This window comes from Callospermophilus lateralis, chromosome 6, assembly GCF_048772815.1.
Source record: "Callospermophilus lateralis isolate mCalLat2 chromosome 6, mCalLat2.hap1, whole genome shotgun sequence".
Lineage (NCBI taxonomy): Eukaryota > Metazoa > Chordata > Mammalia > Rodentia > Sciuridae > Callospermophilus > Callospermophilus lateralis.
Genome location: NC_135310.1, coordinates 53,566,453 through 53,582,432, shown reverse-complemented (window position 1 = coordinate 53,582,432; position 15,980 = coordinate 53,566,453). Strand labels below are relative to the sequence as shown.

Below are 15,980 nucleotides of genomic sequence, written 5' to 3'. Positions count from 1 at the left end.
ACAAGATTCTGAATTCCTGAATAGAAAAATAAGATTAAACTGTAAACATATTTATAATTTTTACTGCCCTATACCGTCAGTTAAGATTTCTCTTGGGAAAGAGAAAATAAAGCTTCTTTGGCTACTGTTAACAAGTGTACTATAAATGTTTATACTAAATACTATGAAAAAATAAATTTCCAAGATAAAAGACCAAGTATAGTATTACTTTGCAAAGGAAACTTAAAAGCAAACACTAAAGAAAGCACATAACAGATTAGTTTGTCTTGAAAATCAAATCACTTCCTTAAATGAGATGACTAAAAATAATGTTAAAGAATCAAAGTGGAGACTATAGCAACTGGAACAACTTCAATAGACTATTACATAGCCAGTGAAGAAAGTTATCAAGCTTGGTAATGTTTTATTTACTTATATACTGGTGATATGTAAAATAACAAATAGTACTGTTTGAAAATATGTACATTTATTACAAAAATCAACTGGATTGGTATAAAAGCAATGATACTTAAAAATAATTTAAAACATAGTTTAAACAAGTTTTTTATAAAAGAAATATAATCTCTTTAACAGTTGTAATAAAGCCTGTCTCTGAAGTTAGTGGATATTACATGGAAATATTTATATTTTATGTTCTTCAACTCCTAGTATATACTTTTAAAGAATCAAACAATATCAAAATATAAATTATAAATAAGTATAAAAAGTATATCTGTACAAGATTTTTTTTTTTTTTTTTTTTTTACCAAAGACATGATTATTGGTGTATAAGTATTAGGCAATAAATAAAGCAAAAGCAAATTGTTAAAGAACTCTGTTCTCTCAATTTTATAAACTGCTTATAGTGAAGGTAATAGGATTTTACTAATTTCACACACTGGTATCAATGAATTGTGATTAAACAGAAACCACTCTTTTAGACAATACTCTGATATGAAAAACAAACTAATTTTTCTAAATCACAAAAAGGCTAAAAAAAAAGTGAAATCAGGAAAAAGTGACAGTTACATTTCTTGGTTTCTTTTTCACACAGCTACTCTTAGCCTAGGGAAGTCCTCAACAGGCATGCTCTTTGTGGCATCTAGTTGGTTATACTCCTGGATGAGAGCTGACAAAGATGACACAGCTTCTGTGAAACAGCTCTCCTCCATCCCTTCAACCTGTAGATAGTGATGGAGGTGAGCCTGTAAATACAAAAGTGGGTAACAATTACCATTCCAGGGACTTTAATACATATAACTGTCCTATAAGGTAAATACTGTTAAAATTATAGTACATTCAGCTTCACAACAGAAATGAGAACTTTAGTCAAATATTTTGCCTAAATCCTATACACTCAGGAAATACATCTCATTTAGAGTAAAAGAGTAATAGTAAGCTTCTCCACTTCACTTATAGTCAGTACAACAAAATGGTAGATGAGGTTGGTCCTTATTTATAATGTGATACACCTAAAAGAGCCACAACAAACAGCTAGGAAGGTGAATGATTACCTTTTTCTTGTAGAGCCTCATGAATCTCTCTCTCAGTTCCACAAAGGTAGGCTTCACGCATGTGTTATTTGCTAAAGCTAATAATGAATGAGAATGACCCACAGGCGGTACAGAACACAGGCTGGTCTTCCAGCCTTCTTGATTCCAAGAGACAAAATGTAGAGAAGGTTTTAATCTGAAATTAAAAAAAAAGGTTTTAATCTGACATACAAAAAAAAGGTAAGAACTGAGATACAAAAATACCACATGATGGTAGTGCACATTAAACACAGTCATTACTGATGGTATGATTCTAATTGCTTAGTTTATAATCTAAGTTATCCTTTTTAAAAAAACTATTAATAGTATCATGGGACAATATGATAGGGAACTAATAGGAAGACATTAATAGGAAGGCATTAATTCAGCTATGATGGTGATTGAAAAAGCTAGAAATATATCTTTTAAGATTAGAAATCTGGGCTGGGAATGTGGCTCAGTGGTAGAGTGCTTGCCTAGCATGTGTGAGGCACTGGGTTTGATCCTCAGCACCACATACAAATACATAAAGATATTCTGTCCATATACAACTAAAAAATTATTTAAAAAAAGATTAGAAATCTGAATATAAAAAGAAATGAGGGTATTATAATTTTTTAATTCAATGGAGTAGTTTTTCTAATAATAAACTGTCAAATAGCAGAGTATAAACACAAGCTGTGTAGTAATAGTGTTGGTAATAAAAACAATATTAGCTACAATTTTTGAACACTTTCAGAACATGTATCACATAATACTCATAAATAACAATTTTGTACTATTACTACTCTTACATTACACTTAAAGAAAATAAGATACAGGAAGACTAAGTAACTTGTTCAAGGTCATACTTGAGAAAGTGACATCGCTATAATTTGAGGAGAGGTTGATTTACCTACTATGTTACACTGTTCCAAGCAGTACACATAAATTTCTCAAAAAATGGAAACCAAACCTTTCAATATTTCTGCGAAGATCTGAAATCTGTACATTTCCTCTAACCATGAGGGCGCAGGCGAGATATAGGCTATGTTTGGGATCTGCTTGAATTAGCTGGTAATCTTTACTAAAGGCATCTGAAAACATCTGATCCAACCTAGAACAATAAAGAGTCATTGTTTATTAAAAAAAAAGTTTCTTCAATATGTTATTATAAAATGAGAAGATAGTCATCCATAGGTAAATAAAAAAATTCACACTATACTAAAAGTAGAATATATACCATGTATTCTAAATATATAAAATAGCTATCATTCTCTCAAAGCAATCTTGATAGTAAATATTAGAAATAATCATGTAACATCTTTTTCATTTGTTTTTTAAATCTTTTTCAGTATATTGGTGATTTTAGGTAATTACAAAATGTTGAGTAGCATTAGATCAATTTCTGAAACTTGTATCATTTTTGTTCAGTTGAATATGCTTATTTTATTCAGTAGTATCACAACTATTAAAACTAACGGAAGCTATATTAAGACCATTATTTTGTAAAATACATCATAAATAAATTAATTATTAGGAGGAAACTATCAAAGGATAATGTGATGTTCTCCTATGCAAGATTAAACTCTGTAGTAATGTTGTTAAAGAGGAAGACTTTAAACTGAAGTCTTGTGTCTCAAGGATAAAAAAAAAATAGGAATGTCTTCAGTTAACAAGAGGAAGAAAAAGGTTAACTGATAGTTTGTATCTAACAATGTACAGATTCTAGGTCCTGAATATGACCCCACTTTAGTTCTTAATTACCATTTAACTCAATACAAATATGATGATATTACTGAGATTAACTCTAGCCAGACCTTTATGTGCTGACCTACAGAATAAGTGGGAAGAGTTGCAAAAATCTGTGCTATTTATTTGTTTAGTATTTATTATATATTCCAGGCTCTATTCTAAGCACAAGAGAGCTAGCAGTGAATACAGTAAAAATTTCCTGGGCTGAGGATGCAGCTTAGTGATAGAATTTTTGCCTAGTAGACACAGGGCCCTGAGTTCCATACATCCCCAGCATCAAAACCCAAACATACCATCCAAAACAAAACAAACTTCTTGCCCTAATTAAGATTATTTTCTATGCTGATTACTCTACAGAAGAAGGGAGGGCAGACTCCTTAAAAGGGCTGGTGAGTTTTGGGAATTTCCTCAATCCTTTGTGATTATGTTCAAAATTTTGGAATGCATGTGGTTTGAGCATTTTTTATGAAGTTGACTTATAAATATTACTTTAGAGATTGATACTCAGAAGAAGTTAAGAGCCCCCACACAACAAGCAGGCTGACACATAGGTTATTTTCTAGTAAGATACAAAAACTAGTGAGGAACTATTATAATTATTGGGATGTGTGTTCACATTAAATATACTAATTTAATATGCTGGGCTGATAGTAGTAAACATTCAATGATCAACATGTTTCATACACTGTATATGGTACACACATGACTAGTTAAGGCCATTAGTATCCCATGCAGAAAAGAAATTCTACCTGTTAGTCGGTACAATTGGTCGGTTGCTACTGGCTCAAATGAAAGTTTATCAATATCACTTATAATATTCCTGCACCATAGAATCATTTTCTTGCCAGAATCTTAACTATAAAAAGGAATCTTTAGTTTTATTATATATTCCAGGCTCTGGAATCTATACATACTATAGAGTTTGGCAGGACCTTTTTCCTTTCAACTGTAAATGCCAGGGTGAACTTTTCAGGCTCATCATCACTGTACATGATAAGATTACCTTAAAACCACAATGTCTGTAAATAAACTGATGTAAACTTTAATTTTAAAACTCCCAAAAGCCTAAAAATTACATCATTGGATTTAATTTCAAATAGTTTGATATTTTTAAATGATTACTTCTAAACAAGCATTCATCTAATGAAAAAATGGCTGTTATCAACTGTATTTTATTCACTTCTCACAAATAAAATGACATAACTACAATTACTATAAACTTTTTCTCTTAAATTTTCTTTAAAAGTATGTCAAGTTCTAAAGAAACTGAAATTAAGTTACATCTTACCTCCGAGGAGGAACATTAATGTCTGCCAGTGTATATAGAGGTGTTAGGCTTGACACAAGATAATGAAGTTGTGGAAAAGGAACTAAATTCATGCTGATTTCATTAATGTCCATGTTAAGGGATCCTTCAAACCTTGAAGAGCTAAAAGTTTGACATTAAAACAATGAGAAAAAAATCTTAAATTTAAAAACATACACTTTTAATATAATTTGACTTATTTGGCAGGCACTTTCTCAAATCTTTTGTATACTGTTCTGTTTAGATATAGCTCTTTTTCTGGTATTACTGAAAGTTAGTATCACAAATAATTATGTGTAAGGATTAATTAAAATACAACTTATAGCATCTATAGCAATTCTTATTTCTAGATTACCTAAAGTGTAACTACACACTATTAAACTTGCTCATTATACAAAGTATTTTATTTAAAACAGACTTTAGGTCAATAATTATTGTAGAAATTTTAATAAATTTTTTAATATGCTCGATTCATTCTACAATCTGCAATACAATAATGTTGAAGAAATCTTTGAGATCAAAGTTATGGAAATCTTTTGATTCAGCTAACAGTAGGTGTTGTAAGAGATTAAAATGTTCTATAGCAAAAAAATCTTAATTTTGGTTGAACAAGTACTTCTCCAGTGCATCCACCAAAAAATCATTATTATCGAATACCCACTATTATTTCATGAAATGTACTTGTAGAAAGCCGCTTCACAGTCATAGGAATTAAAATATGATCTATCATTCCAAGCAATAAAAATATAAGATGAAAGAATATAATAAAGAAGTTCCCACAACTTATAATAAAATCTAAATCTACAAAAATCTAAAACATCATCAAAAGCATAGTCATGTTTTTAGACAGGGTTACCTTGTTAGGTTAAGCATCAAATTTGCCACAATGTTGTTCATTGCATCAAAGGGCCTCTTGTGCTGCTTTTTAAAAGTCCCAGCACTTGAAGTAATCAGACTCTTGGGCTTCACGGTTTTACCCAACTTTCCAGAATTCACCATGAGGTCAATTTTGCTAATGATGTCAAATAAAGACTTTTGAGAGAAAAATTTGAGAGACTATTAAGAAGACTGGACACAGATGAGCTACTAGGAAAGAAGAGAAAGAAATACAATTTAAACTCTTTTTTTCTCTTAGAATGCTTAATACTGAAGAGCACGGTTCATGTAAATGCACGAGCATAACACAGGTATAAGTGTACATAAACTTTGTCCATGAGTTCCAAAGTCATTTCTTACTTGATTATCAATGGGCAACACACAGTCTGCATGCTCATTAAGTTCCTTCATTGCCAAGATGCTATTATAAGGTGAAGTTATGACATCATCCTCACCAGAAGGATAAACTGAAGTCACAAATCTGTATACTTCTGGGAATTCATCTTCAAGTACCTTTAAAAGAAATGTACCAAGTCCAGATCCTGTTCCTGAGGATTAAAATTTCAAAATGAAAATAGCAATGAATGATTCAGAATATAATTGTGAGGAACTTGGAATTTTTGTTTTATTTGTAGAAATAATTTTCAATTTATTTCTGTGTGATTATATATTAACTAATCCAATTTCAGATAAAGGGCACATGGGTAGTTAGACTCAAAGTCCTGAATTCCATCTCTGACTGTGACTATGAGTTTGGGATAGCTTTCTATATTTCACTTTTTCATATATCTAAAGCATTAGATGTCAAGAGAACTGAACAGTGAAAAATTTAACTAAGACAGTATTCAAAGTATGCTTAATATCAAGCAATTTAGAAGGAAAAAAACCCTATCTTGACAGCATTGGTATAGTATACATACAATCTTAATAATGAAGAAAACTGTCATACCATTAAGTAACAAAATAATGAGTCAAGCTGGGCGCAGTGGCATAGGCCTGTAATCCCAGCTACTCAGGAGGCTGAGACAGGAAGATCGTGAATGCAAAGCCAGCCTCAGGAAAAAGCGAGGTGCTAAACAACTCAGTAAGACTCTTTAAATAAAACACAAAATAGGGCTGAGGATATGGCTCAGTGCCCCTTCATTTAATCTCAGATACCCGCCCCTCCCCCCAAAAGTCAAAATTGTTTAAAATTAAGCATGCCCACCTTAAATTTACAAAATTTCCAAATGTGAAATACTGTCACTAGTATTTAAAAGCAGAAATTCTAGCAATCTCATGAAAAATAATTTTCTGATGCATAAATTACATTTATATAAATTCAGATTTTTTTTCTTTTTTGGTACTGGAGATTAAACCTAGGGGTGCTCTACCACTGAGTTAAATTCCAGCCCTTTTTGAGATAGGGTGTCACTAAGTTGCCCAGACTAGCCTTGAACTTCAGATCCTCTTGTCTCAGTCTCCTGAGTTGCTAGGATTACAGGCGTGTGTCACTGCACACAGGTAAATTCAGAAATTTTTAAGAACTTTAAGAGAAAGTTAAGATCTTCTAATTGGAGTTTTTTAAACGGTAGAATGTGAACTATTAGTGAGTCATAATATTTATTAGATTATTACCCATATTTTTCTTTTCTTGAATGAGGAAGAAGAATCAATGCATCACATATTACAAGTAAATATGATTTTCTGAATCTTTTGTTTTAGTCTGTGTGTGTGCATGGGTGTGTGTGTGTGTGTGTGTAGGGAGTGTTGTGTTAGGATATTAAATGTATTTCTTTTTTATTTTAGTTAAAAAAAGTTTCATGCCATTGACCTAACTTATGCAAATAAATATGAAAAGGCTATGATGCTAGAAATACTATATGAAAAACATTTTTTTAGGTAGTTTTTAATAGCAGTGTAGGGAAGTGGAAACTTATATATTGTGGCTAATATAAATAGGTACAATATTGTAGGAAGGTATATTAGTGATATCAACCAAAATGAAAAAGTTCATATTGGTCCCATCTTCTTTTCTGGGAATATTGCCTATAGCTATAGTGGCACAAATGTTAAAAGTGTCTTGATTATGATAGTCTTCTAAAGACATGGTTACACAGTAAATACAATTTTAAAATGCCATGACAGTGAATAAAGACATGTTAATCATATATAATGTACTGAATATAAAATCAATTTCAGCTTGGAGAGAAAAAGTATGGAATTTTAAAAATCTATTAATCCTATTTTAAAATTAGCAAATTATATTCTGTTTCTAATTTATGAAGTAAGGAAACAAAATACTTCAGTTCAAGTTACAGGTGTCCCTGGGCAAAGAAAGCTATATAGATCATATATTTCTAGTTTAAGTGCATTAATTACCATGAAATAGATGATTTAAAGAAACTAATGGAAAGAATTTACTTTTATTTTCTTATTGGAGATGAGAAAATTGTGGAGGTGGTTAAAGAAAGTATATTGATGCTGGGTATAATGGCACATGCCTATAATCCAGTGTGGAAGGCTGAGGTAGAAGGATCATTAAGTTTGAGGCCAGCCTCAGAAAATTAGTGAGACCTTGTTCTCAGGAAAAAAAAAAAAAAAGGGCTGAGGATGTGACTCAGTGGTTAAGTGCCCCTAGGTTCAATCTCTAGGACCAAAAAGAAGTGTATTGATATTCTGTGGTAAGTAAATATAATGTGCCAGAAATGCTTAGTCCTGGTTAGAATGTAAGACTGAACAAGAAACTCTGAGAAAAAATAAGTATTCCCCCATAATGCTTATATGCTGAAATGTGGCTGAAAATTTTATGAAAGAAGCTAAAGATAAAAGAAAAAAATTTTCCAATTTAGCTCTGTTGTCTCTTAAAAAGACTTAAAAACAAAACTCGTACTAGTGACCCAATTTCACAGAATTTTAAGGTAAGCTGTAATGTACAAACATTCACACACACACATATACTCGAAATAATGGTATCTTTATCAAGCATAGGTCTGAAAGCAAGACTTATGTTTGCAAATTGAATTTCCATTTGGATTTTAACATTGTTATAGTCAAATGATGAATAACTTTACCTCCTCCCATGGAGTGTATTATAAAGAAACACTGCAAACAATCACAGTGCTCTGCCGACTTTCTGAGTTTTTCTAAAATCTGTTCTTGGTAAAGATTGCCAAAAACTTTGTGCCCCACAGCCCTGAAAATAAGAGTACAGATTTAGGAAAAATAAAATCCTTGCATTTATTACTTTCTGATTTTATTATTTCTGTTCTAAATAAAAAGATAATGAAAAGACTTAAAAACATTTTAATTATACTAAGTAAAAATCTATTCTTGCTTCAGTAAGTCATACTGCATCATGTTGAAGACACTAGATAGAAAATTTTATATATATTACTTATGTATAATCCTCAAATATCCTAATAAGATAACTCATTAGCAAAGGATCCTAAATTATGGTTTTCTAATTTCATCTTCTCAACTTTCTCTTGAGATATAATAACAAAATAAGATTTTAATTGCCTATTTTTTGTTTCCATTTAAAGTAAGTCAGACCTGTATGCTAGGAGACAGGTTTCACTTGTATCTTTGTATCAATTCTATTAACTCTGACCAAATGGAGAACTTTCAAATAATGAAAGTAAGAAATAGCTTATAAAAGTACTTTAAACTTCTGTTACTACTTAGTGTTACATAAGAATAAATCTGTGCAGGCATAGTGGCATATACCTGTAATCTCAGCTACTTGGGAGGCTAAGGCAGGAGGATGGCAAGGTTGAGGCCAACCTCAGCAATTTACTGAGACTCTGTTTCAAAATAAAGCTGAGGATGTGGCTTAGTGGTAAAGTGCCCCTGGGTTCAATCCCCATTACGACACATACACACAAGTTAAAAAATTTTTTAAAAATTAAAAGGGGCAGAGTGCCCCTGGGTATAAGCTGGGTGGGGTTTAGGGGGTTACTGGGAGACTTAATTTACAAAGAAGAATTTAGAAAATCAGTTTTTCCCTGATTCATTTTTTTTTCCCTTAAAAAAAAAAAAAGGTAAAATAAACTAGGTGTAAAAGTAAATATATGTGGCTTTGAAGCATTGTGAAACACCATCATTTATTACAAAAAAGAAGACAGGGCTGAAAGGCCTAGCTCTGTCTGTAAAATAGTATATCTTGCTTTCAAATCAGCGGGACCCAACCAAATAAAGAATGCGTAATTTTTTCAGATAACATTCAATGTTTATATGAAGCATATTCTCACCAATTATTTCCTGAGCCAGAAATATCAGTGATGAGCTGCTTGCTATCAAATACATCTCTCAATGGTCCCTGAAGAATTTCATTCACTACCCCTTCTTCCATGTCAATCAAGACAGCCTAAAAAGAGAAATAAAATAGGCATTTCCTTTAGAGTTACTTTCTCTGTCAATGAATTTATTAGCTGTAAATTGCATTATTCCTTCTATAGTTTAAGTTTAATCAAAATCTTTCTTTATATAGAATCTGTTAAGAATTAAAAAGTAATCTTACCCTCCTCTAAAGATAGATTCAATTACAAGGTTGATTCTGAACTTTTGTCCTACTCTAATATGCCAACTAGGGGAAAAAGAAACCCAATAATCGTTGAAACTGAATATCTAACCAGGTCTTAGAAGTAGAGGGTAACCTTAACCAGAAAAAGTTCTAAATAAACACAGGATGCAGCCATGGTGTTCTTTATGCATCATGGCCCAACCATTCAATCCAAATGAGTAAAGTCACTATTATGTGCAAAAGTTAAGGCACTAGACAGATATCAAACATGACAAAAGGGTCCCTTTCTCCAAGTAATTCACAATCTGATTCATTATCACAAAATTTTACATACTAAAAAGAAAACTATAAAACATAAATTTAAGCATAGAAAGAAAAAATAGAACAAAAAAACTGAAAGGAAATATGGCAAAATGTAAGCAGGAATAGCTTGGCAGTAGGATTATGTGTCCCCTCTTCCCATTTTCTTGTACTTTACTTTCCATATACTTTACGATGAGAGCTGGGGGTGTAGCTCAGTGGTACAGTGTATGCTTAGCACATACAAGATCCTGGCTTCAATCCCTAGCACCAAAATCAAAACAAAATAAACCAAGAGAAAAAAAAATCACTAAAACCAAACCCAAATAAAAACAAAAACAAAAAAAGCTCAGTGATAAAGCATCCTTGGATACAATTTCCAGTATTAAAACAAAAAACAAAAAACTCTAAATTTATGTAATTAACTATGCTACTTACTATTGTATACACAAGTAAATTATAGAGAATATTACATAGACTATAAAACCATGTATTATAAATGTATTCTTATATACAGCAATCATTATATATATATATATATATATATATATATACACACTTTACATGCATAGGACTATATAGGGTTATGTACTGCCAATTTTAGAAATTTTTTGGGTGTTTCTGACAACATGCAACTTATCTTACCTGCTTGCTTTAACACCTAATCAACCACAAGAAGGATTTCACTACATGGGCAAATTGTAGTATTATATATTGTATCAGATTTTAATGGGAAAAAATCAGCTTATATTGGCCTTGTTCCAAAACAGATTTATTGGGATGATTTGTGGAAAATTATTAAAGGTACATGAATCTCACTCTTGATTACCTCACTATCTGGCAAGGGAAGCAATAAGCAGAATACAAACTGACATTTAGGCCCCTCCTAGTAGAATCACTGCTCCAGTCACTTAGCATTAAAATCCTTATATATCTCTTTCAATCTTTCCTTAGTCACATCAAGTCCTTGATTTGTTTTTCCTCTGGAAATTAATTAAATTCTGAGAGAATTCTGGGTTCCTCAATTAGGCATCCAAAGTCTGGAGTCACAACTGTTCTAGGACTTGGAATGTTTCTATTTCCTTTCAGAGCCACATGGTAATAGGCTTACAGCCTTTTCCTAATTGTAATAATAAGATTTAGGAAATTATGAGTACTTGCCTATTAACCTGAGATACTGGACACTATGGAGGCACCCAAGTACCAAGTTATCTTGCAAAGTCTGAACTCCTCAGTGATCATAGCCACATAATACCAGAACTTCCTATGCAGAAAATGGTAGGGTACCCTCTGGGAAAGTTACAAGTTTCAGCATGCTGATTATATTCTTTCCTAATAGTGCTTCTTCCACCTCCCACCCTGCTCACTGATAGTGGTTGGAAAGAGGCAAATTGGGAGTAATCTGGGAAATGTCAAAATCTCTTTTAAGGTTTAGATTGTGATGCTAGCTCTCTCTACACCATTAAGTACATCAAGTTTAAGCCAATTATCCTAACAGTCCTCAAGCATATTATCTCTACCTTAAATTTTGCTTTCAAGGACATCAGAGATCAAAGGAACAAGAGATGGCTTCCAGATGCCATAACACTGCAGATCTCCAGTCTTTCTGTCATTATACCGGGTCTGAACCCTTAGCACCTCAAATTCTTCTAAAGCATTTAAACTACCATTCTTTCTGGTTATAATCAAGATTGTTGATTACTAATCAACAATCAGAAAACAGTTTGTTGTACAGAAACAATCAGAGAAATATGGAATGAGATTAAAACTGTACATATGGTTTTTGACTCAAAACATTTTTATTCAGGAGAAATTATATGCTTATATATTTATTCACTTTAATGTGGCTGAATCCATGTTTTGAATTGGTAATAACCTGATGAAAATTAATTTTCCATTATATTTAAATGAAAAGTTAACTTGTATTTATTGCTTTACATGTTCTTAAAAGTTAAGGCTTCTTTTGTTATCATTTATCTAGATATGTATCTCCCCTGAAACAATGAAACAAATTGCTATATATAGTGTTTAAATATGAAAATTGCCCCTTAATGTTTCAGGTGGACACAAATGTCTGCTGAGTTTTATTAATATTAACATGGCTTAGTATATATATTTTTTTAATTTCAAGAAGTCAAACTAAAATTTTATGGTCAAGTTAGAGAAACAATAGTTGTTTTGAAAAACACATGGAATGTCAAACATATATATATCTTACTCGTGCTTTCAAAGAACGTATTTTTCCCTTGGAAATGCTGCCACCACCACCAACCACTCTGAAAGAAAAATAAATAAATAAAGAAGGTCATAAGATCTTCCATGGCTAATAATGTGAACTTCCATATATACAAAAAGGTGAGTTATAGGCCAGGTGAGATAGACACCACAGCTATTTCTAACTTTCTTCTCCCTTGCCTATCTCTTATTGGGTTGAGAAAGTGATAAACTATTTCCTTAGCTTTCTTTATAGTTAGGACAGGCCATGTAATATAGTTTCAGCCAAAGAGATAACAGGATAGGTATTTTGGGAAGTTTTTCTGATAAAAAGAACCCAATGGAGCTGGTTCCAACTTTCTTCCTTTTTTCCTGCCTCAAACATGACTGTGGATGTGATTCCTGGGGAAGAGAATGCATTTTTTAGTCATGAAATAATAAACAGGTGGAAAAAAAGCTAATATACCAAGGATAGGGAAACATATATGGTACCCAAGCCTTTGAGGCATTTTACCAGCCTTTGAAAATCCTATTTCCAGATTTCTTTGTGAGATAAATGAATACTCCTATTGATTCAGCTACCATTAATGAGGTTTCCTGTTGCAGTCAAACACCCATTAACTGATATACCAGTTACATACCTTTGAGAAACTAAGGCTGTTCCTAGAATTTTATATTGAAAATATGTTACTGAAGTACTGAAATCAATAACCAAACATTTGTATAGGTCAATAAAGACAGTACACAAAAGACAGATTATATGAAAGGAAGCAGAGTTAAATGCAGACACTACAGGCCTGGAATTGGAAAACTGCCATCCTCAGGACAAATCTAACTAGCTGCTTATTCTAAAAGTTTTATTCAAACATAGCCATACCCATTTGTTTGTGTACTATCAATGACTGCATTCATGCTATAAAGACACTGAAGTAGCTATGACTTGCACATGATTTATAAATTACTATCTGGTACTTATGGACAATGTTTGCCAACTCATGCTATAAATTTCTATCATGCTATTAAAAATGTATAATTTGATAAAGAAATGTTCATGAAGGTGTGGCCTCATTTTTGAAAAAGATTTTTTTGGTATCCATTTGTAGAACAGAAGTTTCATGTGTTGAAAGTATACAGAAAGAACAAGGTGCTCCACCTAAGCCCCCTTATTCTCCCCCAAACTTGATTTTGGGAAAATAAGAGTGTTTTCAGGTTAAAGTATAAAACACACAGAATATATGAGTTCCATTACATAAAAAAGAAAAGCTCCCAGGCTGAGTCTCAACTATGTAATGAAACTATTGTCTATCAAGAAAGAAAGGGGTGAGAGTAGGAACTTAGTTAGCTAGGGAAGCATTTGAAAGAAATATTATAAAGGCAGATTTGAGCTTCCTAATAGTATTTAGGGGAAAGGATGTCCTGGGCCACAAATAAGATGAAATCAGTATTATAACAGCTATTTCCATATACTAAAGACAAATGATAACAGTCATTGATCCTCAGCACCATATAAAAATAAAATATTGTGTCCACCTTAAAAAAATAAATATTAAAAAAAAAAGATAACACTCCTAACTTCCTTTAATCTAATTCCATGGTCACTAAAAAGCCTTCTGATTATCTGGTAGATTTCCTACAAAAGAGAATTTGCCTGTGATGAAAAAATGTGAATATAATTTCTCTGAGTTATAGTTCTTCCTTGTCCATTACTACAGTTACTTTTCACTTTCTTTCCTTTTTTTTTTTTTTTAGTTTGGGTTAATCTGATTATACTGGAGAGCAAAGGATCCATTCTCAAGGTGCAAACAACAAGGTTTCTGAGTTTGCATGCCTGAGCACTAGGCCCTAGAATTCACTAACAAAGTGAAGAGCAATTAGCCTTTACTAGAAAATAATGTCTCAAACACTGAGCCAATTAATTCAGACTAGAACTAGAGTTTTTATTGAATTAAAGACTGATATTGAGAATAATTTCCAATGCAAGCCCACCAGTTAGTTTTGGGAAGTACTTTGAAAATATATAAACTTAATGATTAAACATTAAAAGCTTCTGGACATACCCTAATATCAAATTACTCTTTCAGATAAAAGATTTGATACATATATCCTTCATTAAAGAAACAAAAGTAATGTTGATTATAAGCAGTTTACACATCTTTTCTCCTTTTAGCACATTCTATACTTAGAGCAAGTATTCCTGATCACAAATCATATCAAGGAAATGTAAAGACCACTTTCAAAAGTTAGCCATAGTTAGATGCATTAACAAGATACTCTCGGGGAAAATTTCAGCTTTAGTGAAAATTTATTTCAAGGTTAAGCTAAAAGAAACACACTGAAGTTTCTTTCTGCTCCTCAATAAAGCCTGAAAAGGAAATTTGTGGTCCTGTTCTGCAGAATACAGAAGAGTATTAATGATAAAATGAGATAATATTAATGATAAAATGAGAATGTTTTCAATGAGAAAAGCAAACAAAAAAGCCAGAAAAATTTATAGCTATCAACTGTTTTTTATTGTCCTTTAAAGAATTCTCTCCTAATCTGCTGACATGAAAAGAAAGGTTTATCATGCTAAGACTTTAATACCATCTTACCTGGTATCCACATTTCTAAAGAAGCTGCTTATTGCCTCATCATAAATTCCTTTCTAAAAAGAAAACACATTATAGAATTTAAGTCTTGCCTCTTGCCCAAAAAAAGTCCTTTCAATTTTAATAATTCTTGTTATTAAATGATGCAATGACTAGTAAATGGTCATAATAAAATGCAAGCATCATAAGAACGTTTAGATTGATTCTCTGACTTCTGTAGTACAGAGTAAATGCAAAGAGATCTATAGGTTCAGTTCAGCAGGCGGTGATGAAAGACTTCTCCATAGAATTGGAGAGTTTTCTCCAAAAATGAAAGAGTTTTCTCTGGATTCTTGGTGATCATTTGACAAGTGGACTAGTTAATAATCACATGTGTAACCTATATTATAAAGTACTTTCACATACTTACTGCTCTTTACAAGAACACTAAAAAATTGGAGACCCTGAGAATCAGGAAAACTTTTATGACTAAGGTTTCTGGCCAGTGTTTTTTTAGACTGGTGTGTGTCTAAAAGCAACATACGTTAAAAAAAAAAGTCACGTTCGTCACTGACAAGATCTCATATATCCAGATAAGTGCTCAAATAAAGCATTTTCTGGTTTTGTTTTGCTCTTTGTGACAGGCAAGGGGGACTCGGCGGGTACCAGTACCTGGTTGACCGCCGCGTGCTCCCTCAGGGCCAGGTCCCAGAAGCAACAACCGATCTGGTTTCCGCACTGGCCGACTGCGCAAGAAGAGGAACAAAAAGAATGAACGTTAGGTAGGGAAACGACTGCTAAGCTCTGCGGCGACCGAGTTCCCATGCCCTGGTGCAGCTCACCCTGTACGACCACCGACTGGGTCATTTTGGAAGGTAGCCCGCCCAGGACACCTTCGAACCCAATCCCGCATTCTCATTCGTCCGCAACTGCTCCTCACCAGGGGGCAGCCGTAAGTCACGCTTGCC

The 15,980-nt window shown here is 32.6% G+C and overlaps 1 protein-coding gene across 1 annotated transcript; it reads right to left on the bottom strand.

The window, feature by feature from the left end:
- Positions 1-444: 444 nt before the first annotated feature.
- On the bottom strand, positions 445-15,949 carry Tube1 (tubulin epsilon 1). Its single transcript, XM_076859833.1, has 12 exons — positions 15,855-15,949; positions 15,685-15,758; positions 15,037-15,089; positions 12,450-12,507; positions 9,660-9,775; positions 8,481-8,602; positions 5,788-5,975; positions 5,408-5,583; positions 4,534-4,674; positions 2,467-2,607; positions 1,494-1,668; positions 445-1,184 (listed from the first exon to the last, which is right to left on the bottom strand). Exons 1-12 carry the CDS (start codon positions 15,877-15,879, stop codon positions 1,026-1,028), a joined length of 1,428 nt encoding a protein of 475 aa, XP_076715948.1. The 5' UTR covers positions 15,880-15,949; the 3' UTR covers positions 445-1,025.
- Between the last annotated feature and the right edge of the window lie 31 nt (positions 15,950-15,980).

Bases quoted from the DNA above. Each gene is read 5' to 3' on its own strand.
- Tube1 (XM_076859833.1), bottom strand. From the start codon at position 15,879: ATGACCCAGTCGGTGGTCGTACAGG. The intron at 4,675-5,407 runs GTAACCCTGTCT...TCAAACTTTTAG, and splicing joins TTGATGCTTAACCTAACAAG to CTCTTCAAGGTTTGAAGGAT. The intron at 2,608-4,533 runs GTAAGATGTAAC...TTATTGTTCTAG, and splicing joins ATTAATGTTCCTCCTCGGAG to GTTGGATCAGATGTTTTCAG.